Source organism: Triturus cristatus, chromosome 3_1, assembly GCF_964204655.1.
Source record: "Triturus cristatus chromosome 3_1, aTriCri1.1, whole genome shotgun sequence".
Classification (NCBI taxonomy): Eukaryota; Metazoa; Chordata; class Amphibia; order Caudata; family Salamandridae; genus Triturus; species Triturus cristatus.
The window spans coordinates 771,538,102-771,556,137 of NC_140583.1; the positions used below are offsets into that span (position 1 = coordinate 771,538,102).

The 18,036-nt window shown below is 49.6% G+C and overlaps 1 protein-coding gene across 2 annotated transcripts in view; it reads left to right on the forward strand.

Annotated features, from left to right (window-relative positions):
- SIGIRR (single Ig and TIR domain containing) overlaps positions 1-18,036 on the forward strand; it is a 189,472-nt gene that overhangs the window by 80,731 nt on the left and 90,705 nt on the right. For both annotated transcript variants that reach the window (XM_085644953.1, XM_085644952.1), the window contains exon 3: positions 1,289-1,493. In XM_085644953.1, coding sequence (XP_085501079.1) covers positions 1,289-1,493 — 205 coding nt within the window. The remainder of the gene's footprint in view (positions 1-1,288; positions 1,494-18,036) is intronic.

Consider the following 18,036-nt stretch of genomic DNA (forward strand, 5'->3'; position numbering starts at 1 on the left):
CAATTGCATTGCAAATGCTTATTTACCTTGGTTGCACTTGTAATTTGCTTAGAAGCTCGGTTGCAGTTTTTGAGCTTGGTTGCAGTTCCTGTGAAGCTGTGGCTCGTGTTCTGCAAGCTTAGAAGCTCTGCTGCATTTGATGTGCTCTTAAAAACACTGCGGCGTTTGTAAGCTGCATGTTTTAAATCTGTCTTTGTGTGCTTTGTGTTACTAAGACTCCGTTGCACAGAGGGTTGGCAGCCATTTTTCTGTAACCTTCCTAGAATGCAGTACTGTGTGCGTGCTTCCAAGCTCCCCTTTAGTGCTTCTGATTCGTAGGTCGACTCCTGCTTCTTCTCTTCGTTCTTTTGAAGCCCCGTGGATACAGTTTGTATGCTTAGAAACTGCTGTGGTGTATGTTTAGAAACCTGCTTACAGTCAATGTGGTTGTAAGTTTGGCTCCAAAGGTATTATTGCACATAGAGCGAGAAACTCACCTAGACTCTTGTGCTTTGGGCTTCAGGGGCCATCGTGGTTAGTTGTCCTGTCGGTTCAATGCTCAGAAGTTCGCCTGAGATTCATCGTCTGCAGTCGTAGATGTTAGAGTGCAGTTTATGTGCGCCTAGAAACTCAGCTTCGGTTTGTGTGCTTTTTTCTTTTCGAAAGTGCAGCCTCAGGGTGGAGATTAAAAAAAGTTCAAAAAATACACACTAAATAAAGCAAGACAGAGTGGTCTCAAAGTGGCCAGATTGGTTTTATTAACAACCACACACATAAGCACCATTTTACAGACGTGGCCAGTGAAGCGCAAAAGCGCTACTTTAGTTTTCTCCTCTTTCTTTTAACAACATTTTTTTCCCCGGTTGGGAAAGTGCACCATTCCTGGAGGTTCTGCAATACCTGGGTAATGCGTTAAGTGGAAAACGTTTAATATCATCCTTATCAGCGTTTTTCCTTACTTTAGTTTATAAAATGTGTACTGCAGCTGTGTGTGCAGGGACGTGTTTTTTTTAAGCCATACTGCTTACGTTTTGTAAGGATATAAGCAATGGACATTGAAACAGGTCCCTTCCAGCCCTGTAGTCATGTACATTACTCTTGTCTCCCTTTCCTCATAACCTATTTCCTATAGCGCTATGCAAATATCATCACTTCACTGCATACAGAAAACCAAAAGTGAAAAATATTGTTATTTTCAACACCAAAAGCTCTAGCTTTCAAAAATGCGAGACCTATTGCATTGCAAATGCTTGTTATACAGTGTTCCCCGTCTTCTGGTTCTCATGTTGCACCCACTCTATTTCTACAGTCAACCCCTGCAGTGTTCCCCCAGAGTTCCTCTCCCCCCACTTGGGCAAGCAGATTTTGGATCCTATAATGGGGGCCCGCCTGTCGTTGAACTGCACAACTCGACAGCAAGTCAGTCGCCAGTGTGCACTGCCCACCCTGCAGTGGCTGAAAGATGGACTGGCCTTGGACAGCGACAGCCCATATACCAGACTGGATAACGTGTGGTAAGTAGCAAGGGCTCAGAGGGAATAGAAGCTCGAACTAAGAGCTGTATATTGTGCAGCCACAAATAATATGAGGCCTGGGATTGCTGGTTTATATATTTGTTTCAACAATACTGCTTAAAACATTTCCCACAACAATGGATCAGGGTGACTCTCATTCATAGCCCGGCTTAGCCTCAAGAATGAGTGCTATTCCAGTCTCATACTCTTGCAAAACATTTACCTCAGTAATGTTGTCTTTAGGGAAAATATGATTTTTTGTATACTTCACCTCATCATTCTGTGCTGTATTCTGCTGGTATTCAGGCTCTGCAGAATAAGAATTCGCTTACTGGGTCCTCATTGCATATGTTTCCTTTAAAACGTGAAGCTAGGCGGAGTCAAGATGGCGGAGTGAGCAGACGTCCTGCTCGAGAGCTCCCGCTACAGATCCCTGCAGCACCGGCCTGTAGGCCGTCACTAGCACCGACGGTAACCCCTAGGGCAGCCTGCTGAGCCCCGGCACCAGGGGGGGGTCACTGCGGTGGTGAAAGCGACAGCCGCCGCTTCCTGCTGCCGAGACGGGGAGGTGATCGGCGAGGGCGGCGATTAGGCCGCTGAAGTGGCCCGAGACCAGCGCGACGTTGTCGGCCTGCTGATCGGGAGACGGCTGCTGGAGACCCGGAGGCTACGACGGCGGTGAGTGGCGATCCTCGGGGGCTGTGACCACGACGGAGCTGCTGAGAGCGGAGGGGGAGCCCTGAGTGAGGCGGGTGCACCGGACGGCGTAGCGCTTTGCGCTGAGACTGGCTTGGCGGGGCCTCAGGGCCGGCAACGAGACCTGAAGAGCGGTCCAATGCCTGGAGGGCCGGGGTGCGCAGCTGAAGCGAGGGCCCAGGCATAAAGCGGAGGCGGCCCCAGAGGAGAGCCACGACCCAAGACGACCCATCGTGCTGGAGGAGCGGCGCTGGGCGCGAGGGGTGCCGTCCCTTCCCCTTCCCCCCGCCATTGTGTCCACGACGGAGCTGCTGAGAGCGGAGGGGGAGCCCTGCGTGAGGCGGGTGCACCGGATGGCGTAGCGCTTTGCGCTGAGACTGGCTCGACGGGGCCTTGGGCCGGCAACGAGACCTCTGAAGAGCGGTCCAATGCCTGGAGGGCCGGGGTGTGCAGCTGAAGCGAGGGCCCAGGCATAGAGCGGAGGCGGCCCCCGGAGGAGAGCCACGACGTGGGGCGACCCATCGTGTTGGAGGAGCGGCGCTGGGCGCGGGGGTGCCTTCCCTCCCCCCCCCCCTGCCATTGTGACCGCGACGGAGCTGCTGTGAGCGGAGGGGCAGCCTTGAGTGAGGCGGGTGCACCAGACGGCGCAGCGCTCTGCGCTGAGATTGGCCCGGCGGGGCCGCAGGGCCGTCAGCGAGACCGGGGGAGCGGTCCAGTGCCTGGAGAGCCGGGGTGCGCAGCTGAAGAGCGGAGGCGGCCCCAGAGGGGAGCCACGACACGAGGCGACCCGTTGTGCTGGTGGAGCGGCGTTGGCCGCGAGGGGTGCACTCCCTTCCCCTCCCTCCGCCGCCTTTGGAGACCGACCGGTGCCTGGTCTGGAGGCAGGATGGCCTGAGCTGAGTGAACTGCGGTGAGCGGCCGGGGTGGTGAGCATGCAGGTGGGGAGTAGGGTTGGAGTCAGCAGAGCCCTGCCATCTCTGGAGCCAGGACGACAGTTACGAAGGTCGACGGGGTGCGTTTCCCTTCCCGCCTGCCGGAGTGGGTCTGTGTGAGGCGTTGGACAGCTTCTGCGGTTTGGGGCCTGAATACCAGCAGCGAGATTGGGCGGCAGGTAGACCGCCTGGAGCGGAACACGACCAGAGGTGGTGGCGACGGTTGAGGTGCTCGCCATCGGTGGGGCATGGATGTCGGCCTGCCGGGATAGAGGAGTGACGCAGCCCTGATCGGCCGCACTATCGCAGGAGGAGCAGGCGGGCCTGCCTGCGGGAGGCCGGGCGGTCAACTTGAGTGGGACGGCACGAAGGTAGCGGATATCAGGGATGAGTGGCCTACTGGAGGGCGTCTGCTAGGCCGTCGGCGATACGTGGGTTTTGCGCCTCCCACGGCATGCTCCCATAGAGCTCTACCCTTCGGCTGCGAGTTGGTGGAAAGAGGCCGGTTTTCGGCACGCAGATCGTCGGGCCGGGGGGGGGGCGCCATGTCCCATCCCAGAAAGCGGGAGGACAAGACCCTCAAGGACCTGTTCACTAAGCCGGCAGCTGGACGGCCGGTTTCCGGTATGGAGGGGGACGCCGCGAGTCGGGGCTCGCCGGAGACCGGGGACGCCGAACCTATCACCAAGGCGTTCCTGGAGTCGATGTTTTCCGCGCTGCGGGATGACATCCACACGCTGAAGCGTGAGTTCACGTCCGAACTTAAAGAGGTCCGCCGCAACGTGGATGGCATAGGGGAAAGAGTTGCGGATTGAGAGGTTAAGAGTGATGGGAGAGACGAAGAAGTAGCGACGCTCCAACAAGAGATTATTAGACTTCATGATCAGCAGTTGGACCTCCAGACTCATCTGGAAGACTTGGAAAATCGCTCCCGTCGCTCCCAATCAGGGGGTTCCACTGGCTGACACCTCAAAAGATCTTTTTCTCTATGCGAGAGAACTCTTTAATCACATCCTGGAGCGCCCCCCCGGACACGGCCCTGTGTATTGACCGGGCGCACAGAGTGGGCCCTCCCAGAGCGGCGGCGGCTCCCCCATCGGACATCCTCGTATGTGTGCAGGACTACTGCACCAAGGAACTCATTTTGCAAAAAGCCCGTCGGTCGCACCCCCTTCAGTTCCGGGACCACAAGCCGGTGCTTTATCAGGACTTCTCTGCTCTCACGCTGCAGAAACGTCGCCTCTTCCGGCCAGTCACTTCCCATTTACAGCAACTCAACATACCTTACAGCTGGGGTCACCCCTTTCGCTTGGTGTTCCGTAAAGATGACAAACTCTACCAGTTACGCTCTCTGACGGAGGCTGGCAAGTTGTTAGGAGTGGAGCTCCCGGTGGGGGAGGGGGAGCACAGGACTGGTCCAGACGACGCAGGGCCTCGTTGGAGGCAGCAAGGTTGCAAATGCCGTCTCAAAAAGCCACCGGCAGCGGAGATCACGAGGGGCCAGCAATCTGCGCTGGAAACAGTCTCCGCGGAACTCTCTGGTCCGGCCCTTGATTGAACTTGAACGCTATGTTGTGTTGGGGGGTTCCGTCTCTACAGCAGGGATCCTTGGTGGGAGGAGGGCTTCCCTTCACTAATGGTGGATTACCCGATGACTTTTCACCGATCACCGGCGAGTGATGGACTACATGTTCTCGACTGTGATGGTCGCAAGTTCTTTAGTTTAGGGGGGTTTTTTGGGGAAGGGTGGGGAGGGATTTTCGTGCTTCGCGTCCACCGCCCCCTTGGGATTCGCGGGCCCTTCTGTGGCAGTGCTTTCTCGATCCCTTCGTGCACCATGCAACCTGGGGTTCCGCTGACTGTCCTCCCTCTAATGCAAGATTCTTGGTCCGCTGCACGTCATGCCTCCCAACACACTTAGGATTTTGACCCTCAACGTGCGGGGTCTTAACAACCCAGTGAAACGTAGGGCGGTCCTATCATGCCTGGAGAATTCACAAGCCGATCTCTGTCTCCTACAGGAGACACACCTCCTACCGCGCGATTTTCACCGACTAAGATCTCGGAAGTTCCCCACCCAGTTATTTTCTTCAGGGCCAACGAAGGCAGTGGGGGTGGCGATCCTGGTGGCCCAGAGGTTTCGGGGGTAGGTCTTACATAAGGTTGCTGAGATCAAAGGGCGGCTACTGACGTATCGCATGGCACTGGGGGGAACGGCATTCACCATTAGTTCCCTGTACGCCCCAAATGAAGGCCGGGAGAAGTTCTTACATTCCGCTATCACCGAAGCTACAGCTACATCATCGTAGGCGGCGACCTCAATCTAGTCTTTGATAATGTTCAAGACAGATCCGCTCAGCGCACTCACCAGGTGGGGGCACTTTCGGCGGGGGGGAGGGGGCGACTGCAGGACCTGGGTTTGTGCGATCTTTGGTGCTGCCTGCACCCTAGGGACAGGGAATACTCCTTCTATTCCAATGCACACAAGACTTATGCTAGACTGGATTATTTTTTAGTGACAAACCCGATCCGCGCGCTCACGACCTCGGTCGACATTGGGGTGGCTTCCTTGTCGGACCATGCCCCGGTTTTGGTGACCCTTGCCCTTCCACCCCTGTCGCGGCCGGTCAGAATGTGGTGCCTACGGGACACCCTTCTGCATCGCGAGGAGGTGGTTAAACGCATACAACACTCCATACACGATTATCTTAAACACAACGCTAACCAGGACACCTCGCTCGCTACACAGTGGGCGGCTATGAAAGCGGTTCTCAGGGGGGAGTTAATCTCAATTGCAGCGGCAGACAATAGGGAGCGAGAGGGCAAACGGGAGGAACTCACGCAACAGGTCCGCGAGTTGGAACGGGTACACCAGCGGACGGGAGCCCCGAGAGTGTGGCGGCAACTTAAAACCGCTCGGCAACAGTTAGCGGCACTTGATCCGGACCGGGCGGAATATGCGGCTCTGAGGCTGCGACATGCCTATTACGCGGGGGGAGACAGGTGTGGATGCCTTCTAGCGCATAAATTGAGAGAGGTCCGCCAGCGTCAGGGTGTCAAGACGATCACGCGGGAGGATGGCACGTCCGTTACTGACGATGTGGCCATTTCTGAGACATTCCGGGAGTTTTACTCCGCACTATAAAAGGGAGCTTCTCTAGAACACTCTGAAGGGGAGGCGTTCCTAGACTCAGTCACTTTGCCGGTACTAACAGCGGCACAAGCCGAGCACCTAGACAGAGCCATTCAAAAGGAGTAGGTCATAACTGCCATATCCCGTCTCAAGCTGGGGAAAGCCCCCGGCCCAGACGGCTTTTCCGCGGTCTTCTATAAGAAATTCTGCTCGGTGCTTGCCCCGATTCTTACTCGATTGTTCAACTCCTTTGCCGTTCCGGGAGCGATCCCGAGTGACCTCCTGGAAGCCTCCATTGCGGTCATTCCCAAACCTGGAAAGGACGGCTCCCGCTGTGGTGCTTATCGCCCGATATCTCTCCTCAACATCGATTTTAAATTATACACTGGGATCTTGGCGACTCGGTTAGGCCCCCATATGCCATGCCTCATTGATCCTAACCAGGCGGGCTTTATACCTGAGCGCCAAACGTCGGATAATACGAAACGGATATTGCATCTTATTGAGAGGGCTACGCGGGTCCCGGGGGAATTTATGATGTTGGCCATAGACGCCGAAAAGGCGTTTGACCGTATCCACTGGCCATTCCTGGAGCGGGTGCTGGAGAGGGCGGGGTTGGCCGATCGCTTCCGCACGCCCATACTCAATTGTTATCGGTTCCCCACAGCTACTGTTCGGGTGAATGGTCACACCTCGTCTCGCTTCCATATTGAGCGGGGCACAAGACAGGGGTGTCCGCTGTCCCCCCTCCTCTTTGCCCTTTATATGGAGCCTCTAGCACAGCGGCTGCGACAGGACCAGGGGGTACGGGGCATAAAGTTTGGGGGCTTTGTCCATACGATTAGCCTCTACGCAGATGATGTGTTGATTTAGTTGGCAGAACCGGCGTCTACACTCCCGGTCTGCTGGTCGGGCCTGGATGCCTTCGAGCGGGCGGCCCGGTTTAAGGTAAATGCTGAGAAATCCCTGGCCCTGGACCTGTCGTTGTCCGACTCCACTCGGGAGTTGCTACAGGCTCTGCTCCCCATTCGCTGGGCGAAGGACACTATTCCGTATCTTGGGATTCAGTTAGCACCCTCCCTCCCTCAAGTGGTTCCCGCTAATTCTTCTTCGCTTCGCGGCAGAATCAGACGGGAACTTTGTAGGTGGCGGCACTACCCTCTTTCCTGGCTGGGCAGGGTTGCGGCGGTCAAGATTACCATTCTCCCGCAAATTCTTTATATTTTTCGCACCATCCCTCTCAGACCACCTGTCGGGTGGATCTCGAAAATGCAGGCCGACCTGGCCAGGTTTACCTGGAACGGCCGGAGGCCGCGAATGCGCCGAGCATTGATGTCTTTGGCACCGAAGTCCGGGGGCCTCGGGGTTCCCGATCTCAAGCTTTATTTTCAGCCAACCAAGCTGCGCTATTTAGTGGAATGGAGTAGATGGGAATCCGAGAAGCACTGGCTGTTTCAAGATCAGGCAGTGGCAGCGAGGCCCCTGCAGGGGATTCCTTTCCTGCGCAAGTCTCATAGGCCTCCCAATTTGTACGCCTCCTATATTACGCGCGTTCCCCTAGAGGTGTGGGACGCCACCAACCTCACTCATGACCTCACGACTTTCCCGTCCCCACTCACGCCGCTGACTGGCAACCCTGATTTTAATCCTTGGTTGGATGACGCCGCCTTCGCGGGCTGGAGGGCGGCGGGTTGCCGGTCTCTGTGTCACATCTACGGAGCGGAGGGGGTGAGCTCGTTCGCTTAACTGCGGGAGGACTTAGGGCTGCCAGAGACGGAGAGGCTGCGGTATTTGCAGGTGAGACACTGGGCGCTCCAACCGCAGGTCTGCGCGAAGGCCAATAGACGCCTCTCCCAGTATGAGCGATGGCTCATCACACGCACCTCCGACAAAACTCTCATCTCCGATCTCTACAAACAGCTGCAGCATAAACACAAGCACTTACACAATCCCGGCAGGGAAAGGTGGGAGCGGGGTGTTATTGTTGTTCTGGTGTTGGGAGGGATTTTTTCCCACAAGCGGCTCGGATGGCACCTTCATAGGGCTACTGTTGGGGTACACTGTTGCGGTGCCTTGTGAGCATCTCCGCATGTAATCTTATTTGTTGCAGGTGAAATATTAATAAAACATTTAAACCATAAAACGTGAAGCTAGGTTGAAAGGCTCATCATATCAGTGCTTCTAGGTGCTTGTAAATGCACTGTGTACATCTATTGGGCCTAAGACGCCCACTATTCCTGCAATTGCTGACAGTATTAGGTCTGTTTCTAATGGACACACTCATAGAGGTAGAGTTCCAGAGAACTCTCACGTTTGTAATCCCCCCATTACTGAAGGATCCGGACTCCCTGCCTGTGCAGATACTCCGACTGTTCCAGGACGCATTATCAACAATGGTACAACCATTACTATGAACGTCCCCCCTGCTGGGAAGTCTAGTATAGAGAGGGTAGATCAAACCAATAAATTACCATGTATAAATCTTCCTCCTGAGTCGAGGCCGTACACTGTTATAATGGTTGGTGTGCCTCGGCTCACTCAGGCCAAACCCGAGACCCATATTGAGTTGAAGAATAAAGTCATACATTGGCTAAATAGCAACAGGCCACTACCTCCAAGACTCAGTGCAGAGGTTATGACTGTTCGCAGGGTAGGTTGGCTGGGCAATAGAGCCAAGAAAGTGGAGGGAGACTGTGTGATCATTAATTTTCGGGACCCCAGGGTAGTGAGTCATATTTGTTCCTATCCGAACGACCTGAGAGCTACTGGAATACCCACCTTGGATATGTCCCATTTTTATTCATCAGACTCTCAAGTTTTTTCCCGCGATGTATTTGCCCCATGGGAAAGGGTCAACAAGACCTCCTATTGTCACGCAGGATTTGACTTCCATCTTCCACTGTTTAACTCTTTCGCCCCGCTGCATACCCTAGATGGTGTTGATTGACTACCCCCAACCCCAATGATCGGGAACAGTGTGTCTAATGCAAGTTCAGGACTCGTTAATATGGGACTAGAGGGGAGGGTTGAATCAAGGAGGGTGCCCCTGGTCCCGGCCATGTTATCCCCCAATCCCTCCCGGGTATCATCTATTGGGCCACATTTAACTACTAGTGACCCTGGTACACCTGAGAGCAAGATTAATGGTTGTGATCATACCAGCACACATCCGGTTATATCAGGTGCTCCCCCCACTCCCTTGATTTCTGTCACTACCGGTTCTCCTCCCCTGTCTTTGGTCTCATGGAACGTTGCTGGCCTCTGTAGTAAAATAACTCTTGAAGACTGGTCAACCTGGGTAAACATGCACGATATCCTGGTATTCCAGGAAACTTGGGCTGTGGATCCAATTTATCTCCCTGGATATCTAAACTTTTTTAAAGGGGCAGTACGTGGATCAAAAGGTCGCCCTTCTGGCGGCCTTTGCATCTGGGTTAAGCAAACCCTCGGGTATAACCCTAGGGAATTGGCCATAGATAGCCTTGACCTACTGATTATTGCACTAGCCCGCAAAGATCTTCCTGAAATCCTGATTATAAATATTTATAACAGGGGTCTTCCGGGAGGCCGTGGTACAAATACATTTCTTCAACTAGATGGGTTTTTGGATAAAGTCAACACGGGCACTAACGTTGTAATATTGGGCGATTTGAACTGTTGTTTCGAGCCATTACCAATTGCTCCGGACTCTCTCACAGGGGAGGTGGACGCGGCTTTTAACATCCCACCCCTGGATCTTCCCCCAATTAAGAGGTGGACCGAATCCGCAACCCAGTGGATGAGCCTATGTATGGAGCGGGGCTATAGAGCTGCCAACGGTCGAACCCCATCAGATAAAGTTGGTAGGCCGACATTCTCTGATGGTAGACGCAGCAAGAGTCGAATCGACTATGCCCTAATTAAGGTGGAGCATTGGCCCATGGTATTTGACATGGTGGTCCTAGACCGACCCGAGAGTGACCATAACCCCCTGGTCTTGAGTCTACTACTATGTCCAGCACCCAGAAATAAACCTTCTGTAATAGCGACTGCCGAAACTTTATTAACTAATAATCAACGGCGAGTTCGTTGGGATAAGGTTGCCATAGATAGTGCACTACTGTCAGAGATTAGCCAGAAGGTTTCTCGTGCTCGTGTGGATTTACAGCATCTACTGAGCACAGAAGCCACACATTCTGAGGCCACCCTAGTTCACGACCAATTATTTTTAGATCTCAAGTCTATTTTTTCTAAACCATGTAAGGGTTATACAACCGTTACTCAAAAATCAAAGTCTTGGTATAATAAAGCATGTCGAATTTCATACAATAAATTGAAACATGCTATCATCACTAAAGATCGGGCGGTTATTAAACAAACTAGAAAAGACTACTCCAAGGCTAAAATATTAGCCAAACGAGAGTGGGATAATGACCACTGGAACGATCTTTTGGCTGCTAGCAAAAATAGGAATCTATCCCAGTTTTGGCATATTGTTAAGTGGGGCAATTGTTCTGATACTCAGATTCCCAGCAACCATGTTTCTCCGGACAACTGGGTCTCGCATTTTGAGTCCCAGTTTTCGGATGGAGGCTTGGTTGAGGGGTCTGCCCACACAGTAAGCAGGGACTTGACAATCACTTCTACATTTAATTTTGACTGCGCTGAGGTTGCAGCGGCCCTGAGAAAGGTGCCTAGTGGCAAGGCCCCGGGAATCGATTGTGTCCCCGCGGACCTTTTCAAGTTTGACCTTGATAACTGGATACCATATATTGCACACCTCGCTAACGCTATAGCTAGAGGCGCTGCTATCCCTGATTCCTGGAGGGGTGCAGAGATCCTTCCCATTTTTAAGAAGGGCGATCGTTCCTGTCCGGGGAACTATCGCCCGATCAGCCTTATTGACTCTGTTCAGAAGATCATTGCTAGGATGACCCTGGCTAGAATCCAGGCTTGGATAGAACAGGAGGATATCATCTCTCCACTCCAGGCCGGTTTTAGATCCTGCACCAGCACCATCGACCAGGCATTCAAATTCCAACTGATTGTCTGGAAAACGGTTTATTTATGTGGTGGTACCTTATATGCTGCCTTTATCGATCTTAGGTCAGCATTTGACTTGGTCAATAGGACCAAGTTATGGGATGCTCTGGAGGAGCTAGGGATTCCGGGGGACCTGTTGAGCATTATCATTAGGCTGTACGATAACAACTTCGCCCAAGTTCGTTGGGGGAAACAGGGCCAGATCACTAAAAGATTCAGGGTTAACCGGGGTGTCAGGCAAGGGTGCGTCCTTGCGCCCACGTTGTTTCTATTGTTTATCAATAGAGTGGTCCAGTACTTTTCATCTACTTCCACTGACGCACCCACGCTGGGGGGTAGCAAACTTCCACTCCTCATGTTTGCCGATGACACCCTACTCCTTTCTCAGACACTCTCAGGGTTACAGTCGGCATTGAATGTTTTCTCTAAATTTTGCAGCGATTTTGATTTGTCGGTGAACGTGTCTAAAACGAAATACATGGTATTCAACAAAGGGAAATGTGTGACAGGTCAAGTTTTTATGAATAATGATTTGCTTGAGAGAACTAACGTTATGACCTATTTGGGGGTAGTATTTGAAAACAAGTTGGACTGGAGGCCGCAGATTGACGTCCTCACTCTTAAATTTGCCCAGCTTTCTGGATGTCTCGCCAAAGAACAAAAGAAATCCCAGTCGAAAATAATCGGTCCCCCATGAAAATTCTTAACGTTAGGATTAACTCAGCGATCCTTTATGGAGCTGAACTTTGGGGTTTCTCCAATCTCTCTCCCCTGGTTAAAGCGCAAAACAAATTCTTTAGAATGCTCACGGGTCTTCCTAGTTCCACCCCATTGAAACCGTTACTGCTGGATCTTGGCTCCCATTCTTTTGATGACATCGCTAGGTTTAAGCCATTGGCCTTTTGGAGGCGACTTTGGACTGTGCCCGAACTTGGTCCCTATGCGAAAGCCTTTCTTGATGTCCGTTCTATTATGGGAGCCGGTAACATTCCCTGGTTCAGACAGGTTAAACAACTCTTGGATTCCATGGGTTTAAGTACTTTGTGGTCAGACCCGGCCAATAACTCATTTCCCTCAAAAAAAGACTTCAAAGATCTATACTGGTCAATGGTACTGCAAAAACAATTGCCCTCCGTTTCAACCGACTCTTTGACTGGTAGGTTTTTCGAACAAAAGAATACACCATTTCTTGAAGCCTACTGGGATACTATCTCCAGGCCGAGAGATAGAAAACTTTACCACCAGTTTAGAGTCGGTACATTACCAACAAATTCATTCACCAAAAAATGGAAGGGTGTTACGTCTGATTCTTGCAACTGGTGTTCCGGTTGTGTCGACTCCGTGGGCCATATCTTTTTTGTCTGCCCTGCTTATGCAGCCCCTCGGGCTATATGGCTCAAACCCATCTGTCGTACCCTGGGAACAAGGCAAGGGTCAGTAGCACTAGATTTCCTGCGCTTCGATACTAGTGAATATATTGTAGTTGCAGTTGCCAAGTTTTTAGCTTGGGTGTGGCTTATTAGATTGAGGAGGCCATAAAATTATGGTTCTCTGGTTCTTTGAGATTTTAACATTTTGTATTATGTTGCAGTAATTTTTAAAGATAAAATATTCTGTTTATATTTCTTTTTATTCTGTAAACTGTCTTTTTATGATGAAATATCGATAAATAAAGACTTTTTGAATTGAATTGAATTGCACTGTGTATAGTTTCTCAGCCGCAGTCACAAAATCGGCCTATCTTTGGCTCCGTGTACTCGCTCGCTCGGAAAACTGAGTCCATAGAGCTGTACGATTCGGCTCCGAAAGACATGACCTGTCTGAATGCCTTTCAGAACCGATTCGGTCAGTCCTACAGGTTTCCAGGCATCGTACTTGGTCGTTCGGAAGTGTATACAATTCGGTTGGATACAAGGGCTCCAAGTTGGATTCGGCAAACCTGAATCTGATTCGAAGCCCTTCCTAACGACATCAGAATTGGCCCCTTAGTGTAGCTTGCAAGGGGGCCTTAATGCCGCCTTGTAATAAAGTGATGTTCCTGTGTCAATAGGTGCTTGTAAATATGTCCCAGTGTCTCTGCCCAGCGGAGACATGTAGAAGATTAGAAGATATGTACCCTTCGAAAGGGAATTCACCTGTAATCTTCACCAATTGTAGAGTTTTTCTAGCACACAGAATGTGTAGGAGAGAGAGAGAACAGAGCAACCCTTTTAACTTGGCTGATTGAACTCACCGAAGGCAGTCTTTCGGTGGGAGTCATGCTGTGCTTCTGGAATGGGAGGAAACCTCCACTGGCCACGTGTCAGTAATGCACCAGAGCTTAAGCTGACAGTCCATGCAGAACGAAGAAGTGGGGAGCGGAACTTTGAAATTCCTTGTCTTTTAAGTGACTGCTCCAGTTTTTGTAGTTTTGGTCTTATTTAAATTATAAAATATTTTTTAATTTTCCTAAATTTGTTTGGGTGCTTTACTGAGTGATTTAGTGTTGTTTCTGTACTGTTTTCATACTTGGCATGCTAGATCCGGCCAGAACCTACCGGAAGGCAGACATTGTTGTTTACCTGAAGAAGACAGTGCTTGCCTTATTAGAAGTTGGTTTATCGTGGTGGTGAGAGACTTGTCCCCACCACAGTAACTTGGCTACATTATCTATAGGGAAAGTGGTAGAATTTGTGAGAAGTCAGTACCACAAGAATGACTTGTAGAGTTATAGCAAACATTCAGTAACATGTCCGAACAACTGTCCCCAACCAGTCCAACGCAGCTTTTGGTGTCACAGGCCACTCCGAAATTCCCTCAGTTTCTCTTGTTGTTCGCTGACCATCCTACAGGTAGGTTTCCATTGAAACAAGACCATCAAGGAAATTAGTAGCTCCCTAATTTCCGGTGTGCAGCCTTTATGGAACGTAGGCAGCTGCGCCTGATATTTTGTTGCCTGCACTGCAACAATGGGCGAACGAAGCAAACACAATGAGATGATGGACGGAGCTCCGAAACTTTTCAGACACGCACCCCCAGTTACAGATCTGGGTTGAATCCATCATCATTCTTTAGCTCACTTCGCCACCTCAGTTCAGACCCAGCTATGTGCAAATCAGTCTTGACCCTGTGCCTCATGGGAACAGTCCAGTCCGAATTTCCAAGCCAGGTCTTCCCTGAACCGTAAACAAGTGTCCTAGGACCGGTTTCGGGGTAACACCCCTCATCAGCGAGGCTAGCTTGAATCCAGTGGCAAAGTGAGCAAGGGACCCACGTCTGGGCATACCATGCCAACTTAGGGCGACACTGCAACAACTACAAAAACTACACAGCAGTATCTGGCTGCAAAATGTCAGTGTGAGCAAAGCCTTGGCGCTGGGATATGGTTTCACCACAGGTAGGGAATGGATGTATGCGGGGGCCACTCCGTAAATAAAACAAACACTGGCAAAGATTGGTTGGGTTGACAGCCAGCTTTTTGACAATTCTTGTTTTGTGTTGTCATGGTTTTTCCAAAACTTTATTGCTTGGGAAGCTGCCGATCCCTCCTCAATCTGAAAACAAAAAAACAATGGCTAAAGGCAAAACATGGTGTTTTGATTTTTTTTAAAAAGCACACATTGCCTTGCACTGCAGGGAACTACTTTGTGTGTTTATGTGCTCCTTGTGAAAGGGGCAGCAGTCCCTAACTCATGGTTAAGTCAGCCAGTGGCCGATAGGAGATGTTGGAGAGGTGGAAGAAGAATGTGCTTGATGAAATCTTGCTGAAACCCCCCCGCCCCCATAGATAACTGTCATAATCCGAATTTTAGTAAAATGAAAAGGCTAACACAGTCTTTAAAAAGCCAATCGGTCTGGTATTGGCTTACAGCCTCTTACCCTTGGGAAAGAAGACAAGAAAGAATGAACGAAAGAAAGAAAGAAAGAAAAAACTAACAAGAATGAACAAAAGAAAGAGGAAGGCAGGAAAGAACAAATGAAAGAGAAAGGCACAGAAGAAAGTAAGAAAAATGAAAGGAATGCAAAAGGGAAAGAAAGGGAAAGAAAGAAAAGAGGAAAGAAGGAATTAGAAGGGCAAGAGAGAAAGAAAAACGAAAGAAAGAGGAAAGGAAAAAAGAAAGAATGAAAGAAAGAAGGAACAAAGAATGAGGAGGGCAAGAAAGAAAGAAAGGAGAATAAAAGAAAGAAAAATTAGGAAAGCAAGAAAGGAAAGAAGAAAAAGGGCAAGAAAATAGAAAGAGGTAGACAATTAGAAAAAAGGCATGAAAGTAAGAAGGAGAGAAAGGAAATGAAGAAATAAACCGAAGGAAGGAAGGAAACATGGTTGCATCGATAGAGCATCCACGTAAGTTTATATTGAGAGTTCATATGAACTGCTGTTAAGAGGTGAAAAAGCAGCAATCAAATAAAGGCCATTTCAAAAGGAATTTACAACTGCGTTTGAAGGAGACATGACCTGAAAAATCTGGAATGTGCTTTGTGCTCATCTGATAGAAAGCTTCCTGCTATCACATCAGTCTCTACAACCAAAGGCAACACTAAAATAAAACCAAAAATACCGGCATTGAAAGGAAATACTAATTTATGTGCTGATTTGCTCTTTGTGAGAGGGCTAAATACAGTCATTCAAATTGAAGTTAGCCATTGGCTGACGTAGGCTGAGCCATTGCCCCATGCTGTATGCTGTAGTGGGCATAAACAAAATGTAAATGCCACAAGAACAGACTAATGGACAGGGCCACTGAAATTATGTAATTGTGCGGCTGCAGCTTTTTTGCATGATTATAGATTATAGATTTGCCACATAGTCTATCATTTGCAGCATAATCTTCAGATTTTAACCAAAAAAGTGTTTCTAGCTCAAACGATTCAAAAGTTACTTAAAATGTAGCAACACGTATATTGCAGTGGAAGGCCCTTTACAAAGCGTGACTGGTCACCTTTCTGTTGCTTATTGCTATATTTTGGAGTTAAACTGGGCCTAATGAGGCGCAACCAATGCCCAGACAGTGTCAACCAGTTTAACAAGCATTTGCAATGCAATAGGTCTCGCATTCACGCGAGTTTAAGCTATTAGTATTGTAATTGACAATGTGTTTTATTTATGTTTTAAAACCCAAAACATAAATAAAAGGCATAAAAGGCATTGTCATTTACAATGCTAATACCTTAAACTCGCGTGAATGCGAAACCTATTGCATTGCAATTTCTTGTTTTGAAATTTGTCTCCCCTTTCTGAGCGGAAGTTTTGAACACCAGATGACCCAGCTAAACATAAAAGATTAGTAATGAGCTGCTACCCCGCTGCGAGGAGAGATAACTGGGGGACCGGGACCTGTAGCTCATACAATTAATCACTCCATGGAAACTGCGTGCAGTGCAGAGAATGGCAAACGGTGCCTGGGAAATGTGTGGAACAGCACGGGGTGGAATCGAAACACTGCAAGCCTTGGGCTTTAACTTTTCTAATTTTTTGCCTTAATGAAACGTATTTCCTAATTCATTTAATGCAGACAACTGTGGGCATGTGAGGCTGGGAAATGCAGCCTAGTTTCAAAATCAGCAAGAGTTGTACTTGGGGAAATTTGTGATTGACGTTGCAAACTTTGCGTATCCACTGTTTTCATTTTACACTTAATGCAACACAATGTTTTTTTTACCATTGTCAATTAACTGTGAAAAGATTATAAGCTCTTCGGTAGTTGCTATTAGTGCAGTGACTGGTAAAATAAGAGCTTTAAATGTTATTTTTTAAATGAACATGAACTTTTTTTGTTGTTTAGCACACGTTGCACTCTAAGGTGCTTCAATTTTTAAGGCGCTGCTATGAAGGGTTGTGTTCTGCATATTGTACAATACTGGTGATGACACTGTAAAGAAAAGAATAGTAAAGACGCAGTCTGTGGAAACACAGCAGCATACATTTAAATAACAAGCGAAAGCACGGCTCGTTGTGTGTAACCTGACCCACGAGGAATGTAGCAGCCACCCTGTGCGCCGCTGCTCGCTCCCGAGTGCAAAACGCCGTGGGAGTGAACATTGGAAAGGAGGTGGGACATGCACCCGCCTTTGGCCATTTGCGTGCTTTCATTATTGAAAGACACACGCAAAGGCCAATCCAATGTGTGGGAGGAGTCAGACCCACACGCAGAAGTTTAGAGTGCTTACAAGAAGCCTCCGATAGAGCAGCGCATGTGCGTTGCGCTAGGCTCGACCTAAAAATGGCAAAATAATGAAGTAATACTATCACATAATGTGCTGCATTATGCTGCATTATTTGCCTTTTCTTGCCGCATATTTTACTCAACCCTGCAGCATAATGTGGCCTTCCCCGCCGCTTAATTCCAGTGGCCCTGCCAATGGATGAAGAGATGTGACAGAATTATTCGTTATGTAAGTATGTTATACATATAATTTTAATAAAAGCGAAAGGCCTTGGCTAACCCCAGACCTTAGAAAAGAGCTGGGGCACGGGGGACACCAGCTGTAAAAAGAAAAACAAATCAGACCGCGGAAGCCCATGACAACATCTTAGGCCGCGATCTACCCGCTGCAGAAAAACAGACAAAAACAAAAACCAGCTCCTTCAAAGGGATCATCAGAAAATAGATGTGTCAGCAAAAAAGGATGATGGGAAATGTGGGAGGGAGGCAGTAATAATGATGGAACACACATTGGCATATATAGTGTGCTAGTGTGTGTCCTGCATTGAAAAGTCTTGCATATTAGGCCATTACATAGTCTCCCAGAATGCATTAGTGGTGGCTCACTTCCTGCATCA